This window comes from Mesocricetus auratus, unplaced genomic scaffold, assembly GCF_017639785.1.
Source record: "Mesocricetus auratus isolate SY011 unplaced genomic scaffold, BCM_Maur_2.0 Super-Scaffold_100014, whole genome shotgun sequence".
Taxonomy (NCBI): Eukaryota; Metazoa; Chordata; class Mammalia; order Rodentia; family Cricetidae; genus Mesocricetus; species Mesocricetus auratus.
The window spans coordinates 16234471-16253358 of NW_024429197.1; the positions used below are offsets into that span (position 1 = coordinate 16234471).

Sequence of the window (18888 nt, forward strand, 5' to 3'; positions counted from 1 at the left end):
TAAAGCGCTAACATCTCTAGCAGGGACCATCAGCCCTGCCCACCCTCCTCCCTATCACCAACACAGCCACCTCACAAAAGAAAGCTTCGATTTAAGGACATTTCTAACTGAAAATCCGACAAGTGTGCAGAACATCACTTTACCTTCCTGGATTGTCAGATAAAGCCTGAGGCCCAGCTTACAAAGATGTTTTCTGGGGCTGGAGAGATGGCTCAGAGGTTAAGAGCACTGACTGCTCTTCCAGGAGTCCTGAGTTCGATTCCCAGCAACCACATGGTGGCTCACAACCATCTACAATTCAATTTGGTGCCCTCTTCTGGCATGTAGGAAGAACAGTGTATATGTAATAAATAAATAAATCTTTAAAAAAAAAAAGATGTTTTCTGCACTTGGGTGCTGATGAGACATCCTGACTTATACTATCCCTGTGTTCAGATTCCCATGGTACCCTGAGCCCACTCTCAGTCATGTGCAGAGAAGATACTAAGCTGGGACACAACTGCTGTGTGACTCTCAGCAAGCCTGTCCTCTCTGAGACTAGGTGTCTGTCTGCGGTGAGGGGAGGCGGGTCTGTGTGACTGGAGGGATGGCGGTGCAGGCAGAGGCTGAGCTGGCTGAGCGCTCACCAGGCTTCACTTCCACGGTGGTCCGGTCTGTGTCGCTCTCGCCCTTTGCATCTGTTACTTTCAGATGAAACGTGTAGGTTCCCTCCACCAGGTTGGAAAGGAAGAGGACAGGGTGATGATCAGAGTGATTCAGCACCTCCTGTGGGGGGAACAACATGGATGTGCTCTGGGACAGGGTGCCACTCCTTGAGCCACACAGCTCCTAGGGTCAGGACACAGAAGTCACTGTGCACACCAGGGATGACCCACAGGAAGGCATTTGACTCCCTGATTCCAGAGCACAAGCTAGGTTTGATACAACAGCTTCATGGGTAAAACAGATACTGGAGGGTAGGATCCCCCTCTTCCCCCGCCCGTACCCGACTTCACACAGCGTTCCCACTACTCACGCCTGCAGCTGGGCTGGTCTCATCTCGAGTCCACAGGAAGCTGACTATCCCCTTGTCGTCTGAGGACCTGGAGCCATCCAACTCTGCTGTGCTTGTGGGCAGGGTAACCACCACATTCCCGGTGATCTTCGCTACTGGTGGTTTGTTTATTTCTAACCAAGGAGACATCATTGAAATAATGTGACATTCTGGGAAAGCAAGATGCCGCCTGTGACGCTGATGAGGAGTTAACACTGGGAGAACCTTCAATGGAGAGCTGTTTAGTACCTGTCTAGGGTTGTAGAGCAAAAACCACTAGACCCCTGAGGCACCCTCCCGGGCTCCTGTTGCCACACAGAGGGGAGAGTGTGCTTTCTTCCTGTGATTCTGAGAAGCTCTCTGCTTTAAAGGAGTTTAGTGACTGGAAAGGAAGGCTTTGTCAATTAACACCCTATCCTCTCCTTCTCTCCTTTCAAATGTTTCTCAGGGGTCGAGGTCCGTCCCCACCGTGTTGTCCCCCCCCCAGCCACCCTCCCCCGTACTTCACAAGGGAAAGAAGAGTGTGATCCCTCTGATCCAAGGCCCCACAGATTCTATGGCATAGAAGCTCGACTTGCCAAGTGTTAACACAGTTTCGTCAGCATGACACTGTTTGGATGTCATCCACTGATGCGGTGGTTTTCTACTACCAGCCCATGGCCTCTCCTAATTCTCTCCTGTGAGGCCAACACAACCAGGCAAATGGATAAGCCAGATCCCTGACAACTGCAGTGCAACCGTCATTCCAGCCCCTGACAGCAGGTGTCACTATAGTTACCAGAGAGTCACAAAAACCCCGGGTTTGCATAGGGGCAAACTCAAAATGTAAAGAAAACAAACCGCTTAATACTTGGTGCAGAGAGGAAGGGGGCTTAAAAATCACCTTAGAATTACTCTAAAAGATGGTCTAGAAAATTATAGCTGCCTTCCCACAGTCTGCTTCCCTATCTCACTTCTAATTAATCCTGCCCCAAACAGGATGAGGTGGATTCCTGGGCTGTCAGACAGAGAGAGGCTGAGGCACCGTGCACAGCAAAACGCACCTTCTTTGACAATGACGTTCACAGAGCTCTGGCTCTGCAGGTTCCTCTCATCCTTGACAGTCAAGGTGAACACGTAGGTCCCCACTTGCAACCCAGTCACAGTGGCAACACTGCTGTTGGCGCGCTCCAGCTGCACTCCACCAGGGCCCCTAGACAAGAGAGCAATCAGAGGGCGGAGTTGTACCTGTCTGCTGCTCTCCTGGTAACAGGAACAGCAATTATTGCCTCAGCTAAGACAGGAACAATTGTTTCCCAAACCTTGACAGGAAATGTTTAAAAATATTCTATTTGGAAAAAGGATCACTTGGCCCCAAACACAGGCTCCTTCTGGTCAGAAAAATTTCACTCATCAGCTTTTAAACCATCTAGGCTTATCTTTTATATGAGCTTCTAGAATATTTAAACTCTTCATTGTCTAGTTTTTATAAGAAATAAAGTCCTCTGAGTATCTCTGTGTTCAATAGAATGGTCCAAGGATGAGGGTTCTGAGAAGCATTTTGGGCCCATTAGTTGATTTGCTCTTGCTAGCAAAGAAGCAAAACACACTTCATATCCACATTCCCGAATCCCTGTTGGGGAAAAGTCAGAGGCAGGATGCCGGCCAAGGCTGCAGAGGGGCTCTTGGGACAAAACTATCTTCTCCCTGCTCTATAACCGAGTCTCCTCCAGCTCCTGGACAGCGCCACAAAACACCAGGACACCACCTCCTGTCTCCTCCTACTGTGTCTCACCCGTACAGCAGCCTTCAGCAGGCTTCCGGCCAACACACAGACAAGGGCTGCACATAGCCAGAGCCCTGCACACCCACGCATCCCTCCACCTAAGGACAACCAGGGAAAAAGCTGCCAGCTGCCAGCTCTGATTTTGAAACTCTAACCTGAGTGGCCTCTCCTGAGTCAGTCTCATCCAGGAAGCACCATCTCTATTGCAGCCACACTAACACTCTGCCTGAGGGCCTCTCAGGTCTGCCTTCAATAAATAGCTACAGGAAGAACACATTGAGCTAAGGGAGACTCAGCTCTCCAGAGCAGCCAAGGAAAAGGACGTCTGATGCCTAACATGGACATCCTAAGTAGAAATTAAACCCTTCCCCACCCATCTCCAAAGCTATAATAAAGTATCATGTGTGTGTGTGTGTGTGTGTGTGTGTGCACGCACGTCATATATATTAAGACTAAACCCTAGCTTGTCCTGTGGCTATTGTTTTTGAAAATAAGAATGTTTTCAACTTCCCTAGAATCCCCTCATTTCCTGCAGGATCCTGTATACAATTTAAGTTCCATTTGTTATGGTTCATAAGAACTGAAGGAAATTGTACAAACAAGAATGGCTCAAATAGGTAATTTCAATTTAAAAAGTATTATCTTGGCTACAGTCTTTGATCTTTGGTTAACTTAACTGAGAAACAATGTCCCCCAAGAACAATAACATAGGCATGCTTTTGCTTTATAGATAACTTTCAATTCCTCTTAGTAGCTGCTTGCCCACCCCTCAGCTAACCTTACCTGTTAATTTTGAACAATGGTATTTTTCTGCTCCATTACCCCTTCCAGCCTGCCTCAAGTGTAATTCAACTATGCATTTAACAAACAGACTGTACCTGCAAAAGCCCCAGGATCACACTCCCTGGGGCTAGCTGATGATACATATTCTTCTCTGAAAAACCAGAAAGTCTTTCTGAGAAGTTGAAATTTAGGATTATAAACATTTCTTTCTCCTCTCCTGAATAAACTAGTGGGATCCAGTCAACCCTTAAAAGCAAAGGAGCCTCTGAGATGAACCTCTGAGATGAACCTCTGAGGTGGGGCCGATGTCAACACTCACTGGGTCTTCTCCCAGACATAGGAGACAATTCTCTGGTCGTCTGTGCTCTTGCTGCCATCCAAGGTTGTGCTATCCACGGGCAAGGTCAGCTCTTTGTCTGGGCCTGCGTCTGCCTGAGGAGGCTTGTTGTTCTCTAGGACAGAGAGATGAGGTCATCAAAAGTAATACTCAGGTGGCAGAGGAGGGACCCGATGGGGCATCTGTTCTGGTAGCCATGGGAACTCTGCCTCTTAGCCAGAACATTACAAGGTGTGGGGGAGAGATGGATGCTGCCAGGGACTCACAATGAAGAGTTAGACTGAATCGTGTCAAACGATTCTGAAAACTGTAGTTTCAACACCACACTAGCTCTGAAGTCTAATGCAATAAGGTGACAAGAATGAGACCCTTTCTAGATGAAGTGGGCTGAACACCATCCCTCTGAACTGATGTGACATTTGCTACGGTGGTGACTCCCTCTCCCAGGCTCACATGAATGCCCACAACCAGCAAAGGAAGGGCACACACTGAGGCTGAGCAGCCTCCTCCAGCTGCAAAAGGGGGTGAGGCTGAAAGATGTGGCTCTCCGGCCCTGTGGGTGATGCTTTCTGCCTCTATGCTCCTTTAGCTCAGAACTTAAACCCTTCTCTCCCCAAGGCTAACGGGACCAGCCATGGCATGAGCTGGCACCTGAGGAAGGGAACTTACCAGGCTGTACGATCACAGTCACTTGAGCGGTCGCCTGCTGTCCTATTGTGTCAGTCACTGTGAGCTGGTAGGTATAATCTCCTTCTTGCATTGCAGACAGCTGCAGGGTTGGCGTTCTAACTCCCTACATGCAGAAATCCAGGCATGGGCAATGACTCCCAGGGTCACAGCACTGCATGCAATGCTCACTCTGGCAGAAATGGTTCAGCCAGGTCTTTAGACCTAACTTGGCCCCAGGTTGTTACCTCCCAGCTCAGCATCATGAATGACCATAGAACATGAGACATCGTACTATTAAGAACTTCTATAGATTCTGTGACTACAGAGAAAAATGTCAGAACACAGGAGCTACACCTGGGTAAAACATGCCTTGGGTCATGTCTAGAAGCCCAGAGATGTAGAATCCTCACATATCAGAAGGAACATTTAAATAATAGGAGGCAAACCTCCAACTCAGGTGCTTCCTATAGAATAATAGCAAAACCTGGTAACCTGGGGCTGAGGCCAAATTGTAGGCATTTTGCTTGGCCAATAGTGCTGAATAGCTGGAAAATCCCACCCAAAAGTCTCATTTCTGTCTGCTCTTATAAAGCAAGATAGGGCCAAATCTCCATGTGACAGCAGCAAGCAGGACTGAGAGGCCAAGGGCCATCCAGACCAGATGGCTCTATCTAAGTGTCCTGCCTATTCCTAAATTCTTGTGGGGAACACATCAATTAGCTTATGAAGATTTGCACTCTGGTGGCACCTGTGTGGTTTGAGTCTCCGGGGTGGGTCACCCATAACAGACACATTTCTTACATAGCCTTATAGTGTGAAATGTTTCATATAATCTGCGAGTCAGAGTTTCCTAAAACTTTCTGAATTAGTTTGAAGATTTTGAAAACAAAATCTAAATGCACAAACCTGACTTTGGTAACTAAAGTGGGGCAGAGATAAACCTTGAGTGGCTGACCCCAATCCAGTAGCCCCCGTCAGCTGAGTGGGAGAAGACACTTTTGAGTGTTCTCTCCTACCTGCATCTCCACCACCTTCCCTTTGCTGGTTGGGCTGAGTGACCACTCATAGCTAGTGATGCCATGGTCGTCGGTGCTCTGGTTTCCAAAGAGGGTGATGGAGTTCTGAGGCAGGGTGATCACTTGGTTGGGGCCTGCGTTGGCCACAGGAGGATAATCCACAGCTTTGTTCACTGTCAGGCTTGCAGTGGTGGAGTTGGTAGCCCCATCAGAGTCGACAACAGTCAGGCTATTGGTAGAGAAGAGTTCAACAGGGGGGTTACGGGAAACGGAACAGACTCGGAGGACTGAACATCAATACTGGGCAACACCACGGAGGCAGGAATTCCCACTCCTACCCATCCTGTTGGAAAATCAGAGTGATGTTAGAAGCTGAAACTGACTGAGGGTTTCCTATGTTCCAGGTGAAGTTCCAAATGCTCTCTATTTACTGAACACATGCAAAAGCTCTATAAAGTCTAACCTCTGTGTTTCTCTACACCCATATGAAGAGACTGAGAGGCGAAGAGAAAACATAAGTTGCCCACAGTTGCACAGCTTGACAGCAGTGGACTCAGAGGTTGTAATCTGGCCCCATATGCCAGCAGCAGCAGATTGCTCTACTGCCTGTGTGTACCCGTGTGCTAAGGTCCTAAACTGTTGCAGAGTACGCATTACGGATGCCAAAGCCCAGAAACCCTGGCTGGCCTTGAACTAACAGATCTGTCTGCCTCTCTTCTCCTGCCTCTGGAGTGCCAGGGTTACAGTCATCCAGCTTACCCAGCTCGGAAACCCATTCCTAAGAAGGAATAATCTCTGGCTCCCATTCTTGCGGAGCTCACAGACAGCACACCACTCTGCAGCAGGCTGTCCACCGCTGCTCTGTTTCAGCCACATGCTCATCACAAAAATGAATGTGGACGTCCTGGGCACAGAGCTCTGGGACAGACCAGGAAGGCTGGCTTTAGCAAGGCAGGCGTTTGAGATGGAAATGAATGCTCCTACGCAACATGCCCACAGCATGTGCAGTGAGAAGCAGGGTTTGCAAGGGGAAATGTTCCTTTATAAGAGCAGGCTTCCACCTAAATGATGCCTTCCAGCTGAACAGCCTGAAGCTTCTCACGCCACCTCAGATGTGAGTGTGAGCGAGCGGGGAGTTTGGGAACCTTCCATTTTGCTGACAGAAAGAGGAAAAGCACTGAAGAGACATGCCATTTGTTTAATTCTCACCAGCAGCCTCAGACATCCCAGCCATCTGCGGGGCTTCCGACCAGCCTTACCTTTCACCACAGGTCTGCAGGGAGAATGGGTGCTGCAGCCTTCCCAAAGAGGCACAGAAACTTGGACACATAAACAAGATCAAGTATAGGGAAAGGGGGATCGTGGTGTTTGCCTCTTTCCCTGGTCCCCTGACTCCTCATGGGTTTGTGATTGGGAGCTTGCCACCTATGTCAGGAGGAGTTACAGGAGCGGGTTACAGACACGTGGGCTGTGGTCCGTTGTTCTGACTCATCTGGAAGGGTCTCTGGATGGTCTTCAGAGCCTTAGAGTCAAATGGCACCTGGCTACAGGCAGGGCAAGCTAATGCCATGTAAAAGTGGAATGAGCAGATAGATAAGCAATCAAACAGAACCAAAATGCTAATCAGGTCTACTCTCATCGCATCATAGACTTTTTAAAGGTATTCCCTATACCCATTTACGCCCCTCCCCCCAAATTGTAGGTTACCACTGTGGTTAAAAGTTCAGACTCTGATGTTGTAGAATGTTTAATGATGTAAAGATGTGTTACATTGGTGTTCCAACATGGGGCTCATATTTCCACATAGGGCCTAAAACAGCTGAAAAAAATAAGGGGGACTGGGGGGAGAGAGAGAGAGAGAGAGAGAGAGAGAGAGAGAGAGAGAGAGAGAGAGAGAGAGAGAGAGAGAGAGAGAGAGAGAGAAAGCAAACAAACAAAAGCCAGATACAACTCCTTTAAGAGGTCCTGCCATACAGTGAGCACTTGAGTAGCCAGCATGTTAAATAGGAACAAAAAACAAAACGAAACAAAAATGCTTGCCACCATGAGGGCAGCAACTTTCTAGAGCGGGGGCAGTTACATGAAGCTACTAGTTGAATGCAGCCCTTGGCCAGGCTCACAGTACATAAAGCTTGGCTCTCAGGGATCCGAGCAGGAGGGAGCCAGCGCAAATGCCACTGAGCAGTTTAAGGTTTGGCTCACACAGTCAGAAAAGGCTAGAGACATGAAGTAAAGATAGGTTCAGATGAAAAAAACCCTCATCAGGTTACAATGTGTTTAAAAATGTGCTAAGGCTTAAGAAAGAAAAGAAAATAGGTATAGCCAGTCACAGAAAAAAAGTAAATAGTTTGTAAATAATAAATTCTTCAAAGAGATTAAAGTAATATAACGGGGAAAAGCCACATAAAGATGGGAAATATGGGGCTAGAGAGATGGCTCAGTGGTTAAGAGAGAGCACTGACTGTTCTTCCAGAGGACCTGGGTTCAATTTCCAGCACCCACATGGAAGCTCACAACTGTCTGTAACTCCAGCTCCAGGGGATCCAAAACCCTCACACAGACATACATGCAGGAAAAACACCAATTCAAATAAAATAAAAAATCATTTTCAAACAAAAAAAAAGATGGCAATATACATGGAGTCTGGATCCTGTATGGTAATGTACTGACTTTGAATTTTTTGAATGAACATAAGCTGCTGAGAGACTTGGGATTATAAAAGACATGCTGAACCTAGATACTTTATAGATGCTTTAACTTTAAAACAGAAGTAAAAAAAATGTATTGTGTTGGGGAAGAAGTTATACTTTTCTTTCCACAGGAAAAAAAAGGCTGTAGATTCCATCAAGTTTAATAAAGATCAGGTTTGATTGGGGGAGACCCGAAAATCTTGGCTACACACATAAAGAAATAAAGCAAGAAAAACTACAAGACAGGTGCTCTCTCTGCATGGGAAAAGTTCTGAAACTGGATTACAGATGTTACAACTAGTTTCCCAGTAGTTGAGCATTACCTCAATATTCGTAAGCATCCCCCTAAAGCTGCTGTTGCCCTCAGACAAAAGGAAGCAGTCTAGAGAATACAACACCCACATTCCTAAGAGGTGGGGTGGGTGGCTTTTGGTCATTTAGTGGGTTACAGATGTTTGGCATTATTTAGGGGGTATAGGAAGATAGGATAAAAAGACAACTATTGATCCCAACTATTTTACATTGGTATGGTTCTAGCATATTGATACAAATTTGAAGTTAGTTTTGCTGTACTGTATGTATGTTTCTACTTTTGTTTGGGGTATTGTGCTTATGCAGCTCAGTTAAAAATGTAACATATAATTAAGAAATGCAGGTTAGTAGTCATCTTGTTAGTATTAAGGCATCTGTACTGGCCTGTCCTTAGGGTTCTGACAGGATACGCCCTCAGCTGCAGCCACTAAGAGCACCACCTGTGCATATTCACTAGGTTCTCTTTTAAAAGGGCCCTGCCCACCTCCCATCCTTCTCTCTCCTTACTGTCTGTTCCCTACTCTCCCCCCCCTCTCTCTCCCTCCCTCTTTCCTTTTCTCCTCTCTCCTGCTGCTCCTGTCTCTGGAGGCCAGTCTCCCCATTTCCCTTTCCCCTTTTTTATGATCCCTTTCCCTAAAAAAAACAAAAACAAAAAACCTCTGCTTGAACCCTGTCACATGGCATCTTTCTCTCAAGTGTCACTTTTCTTAAATTACAACATATCTATAATAATCAAACTTGTAGTTATGTTAGATATATTTTCAAGGATAAACATAGATATGTTTTACATAGATGGATAGTCTTCAAACACTTCAAAGACCTATAGAATATGGTATTTAAAATGTTTAATAACCTAAGGTTTTTAATGACAGTGACATATTTACTCCTGGCAACACCAATCTACTATAGAAAAGGATGATGGGCATTGAAGAAGCTGCATTTGGAGTTTGCTTTCAATGTGAAAGGGCTAGCCATTTGGGCTAGAATCTTGCTCTTGCCTTGATTACTGACAGTACAAACTGTACAAGCAGGACACAAAGGAAAAGACTGCCAAAACAAGGTGGGACAGTCCTTCAAAATTCCTGCTACTCAGCAAAGTCTGCCAGACATTCTAGGACGAAGACGGATGCCCAGTGCTGCAGAGGAACTCTGGGTGATTGTCCAGGCAGCCAGATGTCTCTGTTTCTATAATACTGGAAGTTGCTTGCTTTGCACTTCCTGTTTACTCAGGTAATATTATGTCCTTCTCAGGTTTGAGACTCTGTATGTGTGAGAGAGTGTGTGACTATGTGTGAGTGTAAGAGTGTGAGTATGTGTGAAAGAGTATGTGAGTGTATGAATTTGTGAGAATATGTATGAGAGTGTGTTTGTGAGTGTGTAAGTGTGTGTGTGAGTGTATGTATGAGAGTGAGTGTGTGTGAGAGAGTATGTGTGAGTGTATGTATGAGTGTGTGTGTGAGTGTGTATGTATGTGTGTATGTGAGTGTATATATGAGAGTGAGTGTGTGTGAGAGTGTGTGTGAGTGTATGCATGAGTGTGTGTGAGTGTGTGTGTGCGTGAGTGTGTGTATGAGTGTGTGAGTGTGTATGAGTGTGAGTGTGTATGTATGAGTGTGTGAGTGTGTATGTATGAGTGTGTGTGAATGTGTGTGTATGCGTGAGTGTGTGTATGAGTGTGTATGAGTGTGTGAGTGTGTATATGTATGAGTGTGTGTATGAGTGTGTGTGTATGAGTGTGTGAGTGTGTGTGTGTGTGTCAAGTCCAGGAGTAAAGTGGGATGAGCCCTTACTGAAGAACTGAAGAATTAGAAAATCTTTTGGCTTCTAGCTGTGTGAGCTCAGAGGAGTTACTGAATACAAACAACTTCATTCTCCCCTATCTTCTGCATAAGATGCATGATACTCATTACAAATAGATTGTAACATAAATTATACAGATATAAAGTACGTACTAGAGTCAGCCTGAAGCCCTGTGAAGCACACTCCAAATGCCAATGCTAATTCTCCAGAGGACTTTCTTGAAGCAACTTTTCCAAAAGTCCCAATAAAGAAAGATTCTACAAATCATCTTCAGACCGCTAGTGAAAAGTAAAGCTACTGGCAGTGGTGGCGCAGGCCTTTAATCCCAGCACTCGGGAGGCAGAGGCAGGCGGATCTCTGTGAGTTCGAGGCCAGCCTGGTCTACAGAGCGAGCTCCAGGATGGCCAGGGCTACACAGAGAAACTCTGTCTCAAAAAAAAAAAAAAAAAGTCACCACTGTTGTGATCAGTCACCATTTGGCCGAATTTTCCACCAACCCCAACGTGGACTGTATTTTCAGAGTCACACCTACAAGGTCAACTTGAAGCTGAGTCCTAATTTACCTGAAAGTGTAGTTCCCGGGGATGAGCTTACTTAGTTTTAGTATGGCTGTGTCTTCAGAGATCTTCACTTCTCTCAGAGGCCCCTTGAGCTCCTCCCAGTGGTACTGGACAATTTTATCGTCGTCAGTGCTCTCTGGACCACAAGGAACATCAGTTACAACACAAGAATGTTGGGCCTCAGCATTTACCCAGTTTAAACAAACCAAGAGCTCAAGCTGGAAAAACAAAATTAAACTCTCTCTCCAAAGCTGTTTTTCCCCAGGAATACTGACTGGGTCAGCTGGCCCCTTATAAATGTTCCTTCCTGTGTCATTTTCTAATGATTCATACATAGTAAATCTCATTAAAATGCTATTGTATGAAAAAGAAAATAATTCTTAAAGGCATGAAAACATATTGAACCCTCACCTAAAAAGAAATGCAAATGTAAAAAACCTCTTTCAGATACTGTTTTTTTTAACCTATAACATGGGCTTAAAAAAAAAAAAGGTTTCAGGCCATCAAGATGGCTCAACAGGTACAGACATTTGCCACCATGCCTGACCACCTGAGCTCAATCCCCAATGTGACAGAAGGAGGGAGCCGACTATCACAAGTTGTCCACTGACCTCCACATGTGTACACCACCCTCCCCAGTACATACAATAAGAACTGCAATGAAATTTTGTGTTTCACAGTATGGTAAATGTATAGAGAAAAGGGCCCTTACTCATTATTCTACATGGCAATATGTATCGTCACTCCTGCAATGATTCTAGAAGTTTATCTTAAAGATATACTTTCATGTGTGTTAAACATGTTGACAATATTATGTGGTGGCACTGCTCATCATAGAAAAGAATTAAAGTACTCTAAATGGTCACCAACAGATACTGTAAACAAGCACAGATTCACACCGTGACATTCTATATTCAGCACAAGTCATCTTCGAAAGTGGGATAAGCATTCCATGCACTGATTAACAAATCCTCCATACACAGGGTCGAGCTTCATCACAAACGACAGTGCATGTGACATGTGAATAAGAGGAAAGACGCTGCATGTGCAGTTTCCAAATATGCAGAAAAGCTCTGCAAAGACACAGGCAACAATGCATTGCTGGCCGTCTAGAGGCCAGGGAGACACTCTCTTCTTGGTGTCTTTACATATGTTCAACTTTGACCTTCTAAACTATAAAGCAAAAAGTGATGTTTGGACCCCTGTACCCCTTCTTCTGACACCTGCTTCTTCCCCATCCCTTCCTCTTAGCTTAATCTTTTGAAAGTGTCCTCTGCTACAGCACAGGCTGCCTTAGCCAAAGAGTGTCAGTGAGCCGACACAGGCAAGTGATGGGGATGGAGCAGATCAGAGCACAGGACTGAAACTCCCTGAGCGCTTTGGGTTGGGGCTTGGTTTTCACTGTTTTCCCAGGGGACTAAAACACGGCATCACTGAGCCACATCCACAGCTCCAGAAACCTCAGTCCACAGTCACAGTTAACAAAGACCTAGGAGCTGGACAGAGGATGGCTCAAGATCACATGGGGCTCTTCCAGAGAACCAGCAGCGTTCAGTTTCCAGAACCTACCTCTGGTAGCTCACAACCATCTATAACTCTACTCCATCTGGAAATAGAATTCCTCTGGCCTCCTTAGACACCTGCACTCACATGCACATACTGACATGCACACACATATAATTTAAATAAATCTTCAAAAATCACTAAAAGAAAAAACACACACACGCAGATCAGGCAAGGTGCACAGTGGCCCCTCCAGGAGGCTGATCAGAGTCTGCTAGGAAGTGACGTCCACTGAACACTCCTTGGCAGTCCTTTTGGTTCCTGATGTAACCAAAAACTTGGTTTCAACAACCAAAAAAAGGAAACACCATCTAAGCAAATATGAAAACCAGTTTCAACTAAAGTAATTCTAAATGTATGCATAATTCTATTTTCTCAGAGTAGAAATATTGCTTCAAACAAGATTTTAACTGGCCTGACTGGTAACTTCCCAGTCAGTTGCTTTGGATGGCCGACCTTCCTGTAACTTGGTTAAGAAGACTGGCCTATGCAGAATATGGACACAGCTGGCTCTAGAGTTCACAGCGACTACCATTCTATAACACTAGACAAACACTCACGGCTGCCATCGATGATGGTTGAAGTGGTTGGCAGCGAGATCTCCTGGAACTGGGGCGACACAATAGCGACAGGAGGCCGATTCTTACGGGGCTCTGCCAGAAAGTGACCCAAAAGAAATTGAGAGAGAAATGTTTAAATGGCAGGAGAGGTAGGGCATATCTGTGTTGATTATAAATAATTTTCAATGGATGACTGATGAATGACTATCACCAGATAAAAAAGTATCAATATACCTGGTCAGGCCTGTCCCAAACCTGACTGTTCTAAGACCATGCCAACACAGAGCCTGCTAGCTGTGTAGTCTGGACTAACCCTCAACTCACAAACCCCAGAGCTAGACTGAAGTAAATGCATCACTATATGGCCTGTACGTTCTTTCAGCGTATCAAGCTAATGAAAGTACCATGGCTACCGATCACTACTTTTGGGTTAGCCCAACTAGAGGTGGGGGAGAAATGAGTACTAGCAAGCAAGTGTCCTGTGGCACAAGTCTGCCTAAGATATGCCATGACTCCCAACTATCTGAGCCAGTGTGGAGCTAACACGGCCCAGTGATAAGAAGGTCACAAACCTCTCCAGTCCACCTTAATGACTGAGATGGGAACCATCTTCATGCTGACCATGAGTGAATACATATTCTTCATGCCTTTCCTGCCATGCTTAGGATTGGCATATGGCTTCGCTCTTGCAAATGTCTGTCCAAATGCAAACTACGATGCTTTACTATTGTTTTGTCCTCTGCCAACAGGGCTCATTTTAAGAGAATGACATGGGTTTAGGGCTGAGTTTCCAATGAGGTCACTTGGCTGGTCACTTGGCCAGCTCTCCTGTGTGCTTCTCCAGGGCTTCCAGCTCCTTCAGCAGGAACTGGGTCATCACTCAGCCCTGCCCACTGGAGTCCCTGGTAGACAGGCCATTGCTTAGGCCTTAGGGTACAGACCCATGCCCAGTCCAGTATACTTTGCTACAATTACTCTGCTACAATTACTCCGCTGGTCTAGGAACTGCCCAATAATAGAATATGCCCCCCTTCCTAAAAGAACAGGAATCTAAAAGCCTGAGCCAAATGTCCCTCTTAAGAGTCCTGCAGAGGGAGTCATGGGGTGGAGGCATACCTGGCTTCACTGTCACATTCACGTAGCCTTCCCCATGGGCATTCTGACCATCCACAATCACCTTGAATTCATACAGGCCTGGAGTCAGCTGACAAAAGACAAGATCATTTAGATAACTGCAAGGAGCAGAAGCTGTGCTTAAGGCAGCAGAGCACCCACACTCTCTTGGGTACTGAATCCTGCACTCTTTTCCTGCCTTACTTTCAAAGTGGAAAAAGTAAAGTAGCTAGAGGAATTAAAGATGGGTTAAACTAATAAGAAACACAGTTTTTAGTGAGACCATTACTGACTGCTTCTAGAACAAAAGAAGCACTTCGCTCTCCCTATACTCCCATTTTCTCCTCAGAGAAACACTGAAGAGTCAACCATCCAACTTCCCAGTTATGAAACTAAAGAAAAATCAAGTCTTCAAAGAAAAACTTCTTATAAAAATAAAAATAACAAATGGGGTACTAGTGAAATAGCTCAGTGGTTAAAAGCACTGGCTGCTCTTCCAGAGGACCTGGGTTCAATTCCAGAATTCTCATGGCAGCTCACCATCTGTTAACTCCAGTCCCAGGGGACTTATTCCTTCTTCTGACCTCCTTGGGCACCAGGTATGCAAGTGGTAGAGAGATATATATGCAGGCAAATCACCAACATATACAAAATTATTTTTTTTTGGTTTTTTGAAACAGGGTTTCTCTGTATTGTTTTGGAGGCTGTCCTGGAACTCACTTTGTAGACCAGGCTGGCCTCGAACTCACAGAGATCCACCTGCCTCTCTCTGCCTCCTGAGTGCTGGAATTAAAGGAATGCGCCCGGCTTACAAAATTAATTTAATTAAAAAGAAAAGCAGGGTGGTGGTGGTGCATGCCTTTAATCCCAGCCCTTGGGAGGCAGAGGCAGGTGGATCTCTGGGTTCAAGGCCAGTCTGGTCTACAGAGTGAGTTCCAGGACAGTCAGGACTACACATAGAAACTCTGTCTTGAAAAAACAAAAACAAAAAAACAAAAACAAAAGCAAAACAATAACAAATAGGACAGGCAGCGGTGGTGCACACCTTTAACCACCATACTTAGGAGGTAGAAGCAGGCACATCTCTGAGATGGAGGCCAGCCTGGTCTACAAATTGAGTTCCAGGACAGCCAGGGCTGTTACACAGTGAAGCCCTGTCTCCAAAAACCCAAACCAAACCAAACCAATCCAAATCTTGCTTAAATATCTTATTTTTCCAGTTTCCACCAACTGTATAAACATAGTTCAAAGAGGAAGCACAGTGAAGCTACCCCACTATCCCAACAAGCCAATGCTTAGTATGGGTTCCGTCTCCTCAAAGCCTAGACCACATACAAAAGTAATAGTTTTATTCAGCTCATTTCTTTTTTTATCTTTCCTTTTGTGTGTGTGTGTTTTGTTTTGTTTTGTTTTGTTTTGTTTTGAAACAGGGTTTCTCTGTGTAGTCCTGGATGTCCTGGAACTTACTATGTAGACCAGGCTGGCGTCAAATACAGAGATACCCCACCTCTGCCTCCCAAGTGATGGAATTAAAGGTGTGCACCACACCTGGCTTCAGTTCATTTCTTCAGAGCCAATCATTATTTGACACTATCCCAGGTCAAATTTCAGTGGTATTGGGGCCTAGTTAAAATCAAGGTATCAGACGTTTGTTCTTTATTCTGCTCAGTTATCATATGGAATGTAATATCCCTGGTTATGATATAGTCTCTTTAACATTCACTATTCTTTATGACTGTCAAACAGTGCATGAGTGTATGTATCATAACTCATGTAAGCATTCCATATTGCTAGATACTTGGTGGTTTCCAAAGTTTTCTTGTTATGATTAAAATGAACACCATGGAAAGAAATAAAGATTTTGCTTTTTTTCATCTTTTTTGGGTGAACACTAATCAGCTAATCTCTCCTCAAAATGCTTTTGTCCCTGGCTTCCACATCTCCACCTTGCTCCTTTCACATGTCCTCTGCCTCACATGTCCCTGGATCCCCACCCCACCCCACACACTCCCACCGGCTGCCCTGAATGGCGAGTACAGCTTCAGCTTTAGGCAGATATAGAGCATATCTCTGACCCAGACTTATCTCCTGATCTCTAGTCCTTTCCTCCAGCTGCTGATGGCCCAGCACCACCCAATGCCTCCTATGCACCTCAGATCACATGCTCCAGACAAATCAATCACCTGTCTGTAAATCTCATTCAAACCTGTTTTTTTCTGTGCTCATTTCCTCTACCCCAAAAGTCTAATTTTAAAACCTAGAATTGGGGCTGGAGAGATGGCTCAGTGGCTGACTCAGTGGTTAAGAGCACTGACTGCTCTTCCAGAGGTCCTGAGTTCAATTCCCAGCACCCACATGGTGGCTCACAGCCATCTGTAATGAGATCTGGTGCCCTCTTCTGGCTTACAGGTATACATGCAGGCAGAACACTGTATACATAATAAATAAATTAATCTTTAAAAAAACAAAAACCTAGAATCATCCTAGACTTCTCTTCTCTCCCCAGTGTCCCCATCCAGTATCTCAAACTCATCCGCTTGTCGCCATCCACACCGCCACTGCCTTTGTTTCTTCATCCACTCAGCACAGCAGTTAGGAATCCAAGTGTGTGAGCACTTCTGGGTGCTAGATACAATCCATTTAATGACTTTGTGAACTCTGACCAAGCCATTTCCTTTTTAAATATTTTTATCTGTAAAACATACTAATACCTATTATCTTGAGATTTTATGACAATAAAAAGAAATAAGTATAACAATTAACAACATGTCTGCTTACATGGTCTGAACTCAATAGATGGCTTCTTAGTTTTACTTTGGTGGTTTTACTCGGACTAATATCATTTCCTACCTAAATTTGTCAGTAGATTCCTCCCTCATCTTCACACTTTGAATGTTATTCCTACCAATCTGTGGAAGGCTGTATTTCTTTCTTTTTTTTTTTTTTTTGGGTTTTTTGAGACAGGGTTTCTCTGTATTGTTTTGGAGGCTGTCCTGGAACTCACTTTGTAGACCAGGCTGGCCTTGAACTCACAGAGATCCGACTGCCTCTGCCTCCCGAGTGCTGGGATTAAAGGTGTGCGCCACCAACGCAGGGCTGAAGGCTGTATTTCTAAGCTGAGACTCTGAACATGCCTCCCACAGCTTCTCTGCTCTATAGACAAGACTCGGGGTACAGCCACTGAGATGGCTCAGCAGGTACAGGCATTGAAGCTCGACCACCAGGACCTGCTTCTGTGACGTGCTTATACCTCTGAGCTTCGCATGCAGGACCATGTGACATTCTTTCCTCCATAGGTTCCACCTGCAAGAGTTCTGGCCCAGGGTTTCTGTTGCTAGAGTATTCTCCTTCCATCCAGGAAATAGGGCCCCTTTCATGACCCAAGTAGGTTAACTCTAAGAAATGCACCTTAAGCCCCAGGACTTTAGTGATCCCATTACTCACCACCAGCGATTGGTTACTGACCATGAACCCTCTGTTGGAATTACCTGCTTCTTATGTCACCTAAACTCTACTGTTCTTGAATATTAAGACTATGATTTTGGTTGAACATGGTGACACATGCCTTTAATCCCAGCACTCCCAAGGCAGAGGCAGACGGATCTCTTGAGTTTAAGGCCAGCCTGGTCTACATAGAGAGACTGTGTCTCAAAATAAATTAATTAATTAATTTAAAAAAAAGATTATAATTAATTCACAGTAAACAATGGACTGTCACTGAATGTAAGAAGTGCTGGGCCAAAGGACATGAACATCTTATTGCTCAAAACAACTCGGAACCCAAAGGGACTGCGCCAGCAGACACAGTCATGTGGACACAAATAACCCAGCTTGTCTCTGGAACTCTGAAGTGCTTATGTCACCTCACAGAGTGTATATTTTCAGCCATCACTACCATGCTGGTGCAGGCTTCTCACCAGCAATGAAAATTTGAGAATCATATCCTAAACAAACACTGGCTGTCCGCCATGGCGACTTTTGAAGGATTCACAACTAAAAGACTGCGCTAAACTTCAGTGTGGACAGGAAACTGTGCACTCTGTTTCAGAGAGTCACCTCCCCTGCCCTCACCCTGCAAGTGAAAGAAGGCAGATTCACCTTGGACAGTTGGAGGATCTGGGAATGCTTCCTTTCCATCTCTCCACTGTAGTCTCTGGGATGAGTAATCAGTTGCCAGTCGTAGGTGTAGGTTTCTCCTATAGAAGGGCAGTTAGAAAAACCATGAAAACACGCACCTACACACAAAAGGCTGCCAATAACAAATCGCTTCTACTGCCTGCCAATAAGAAACCTCTTTTAAATCCTGACAAAGCTTTAGTTTTAACATTCTACCCCAAAGTCTGTAGGGAAGCCAAACCATTTCCTGAAAGGGTTTTGTTGACTCAGCTACAGCCAGGGTCTCTTTCATTTTCTCAACAATGCTCATCCTGCCCCAGACACACCCTCGGGCCAATCCTCCCTTTAAAAAAAAATCAGGTTGTTCATAGTATATCTTTCACTGAAAATACATGCACTACTAACCACTACAGATGAACTCATTGGGAACAAAGGTCATTTTCTTGCAAAACTTCTTTTGCAACAAAGAACAGCAATGACTTCTAAATAACATGGTTCAAAAATAGCTTTTTACAGCATGCTAACAATGCTCCTCTGGCTGAGGTCATCACACCCTGGTGAGTTAAAAGAG

General features: G+C 45.1%; 1 protein-coding gene across 4 annotated transcripts in view; it reads right to left on the reverse strand.

Annotated features, from left to right (window-relative positions):
• The window catches only part of Kiaa0319l (KIAA0319 like), a 96240-nt gene that overhangs the window by 12518 nt on the left and 64834 nt on the right, over nt 1–18888 (reverse strand). For all 4 annotated transcript variants that reach the window (XM_040756618.1, XM_040756617.1, XM_040756619.1 and 1 more), the window contains 10 exons: nt 18300–18397; nt 14205–14292; nt 13089–13181; nt 10969–11101; nt 5604–5832; nt 4588–4711; nt 3901–4033; nt 2077–2225; nt 1016–1167; nt 627–765 (listed from right to left, as the gene is read on the reverse strand). In XM_040756618.1, coding sequence (XP_040612552.1) covers nt 627–765; nt 1016–1167; nt 2077–2225; nt 3901–4033; nt 4588–4711; nt 5604–5832; nt 10969–11101; nt 13089–13181; nt 14205–14292; nt 18300–18397 — 1338 coding nt within the window. The remainder of the gene's footprint in view (nt 1–626; nt 766–1015; nt 1168–2076; nt 2226–3900; nt 4034–4587; nt 4712–5603; nt 5833–10968; nt 11102–13088; nt 13182–14204; nt 14293–18299; nt 18398–18888) is intronic.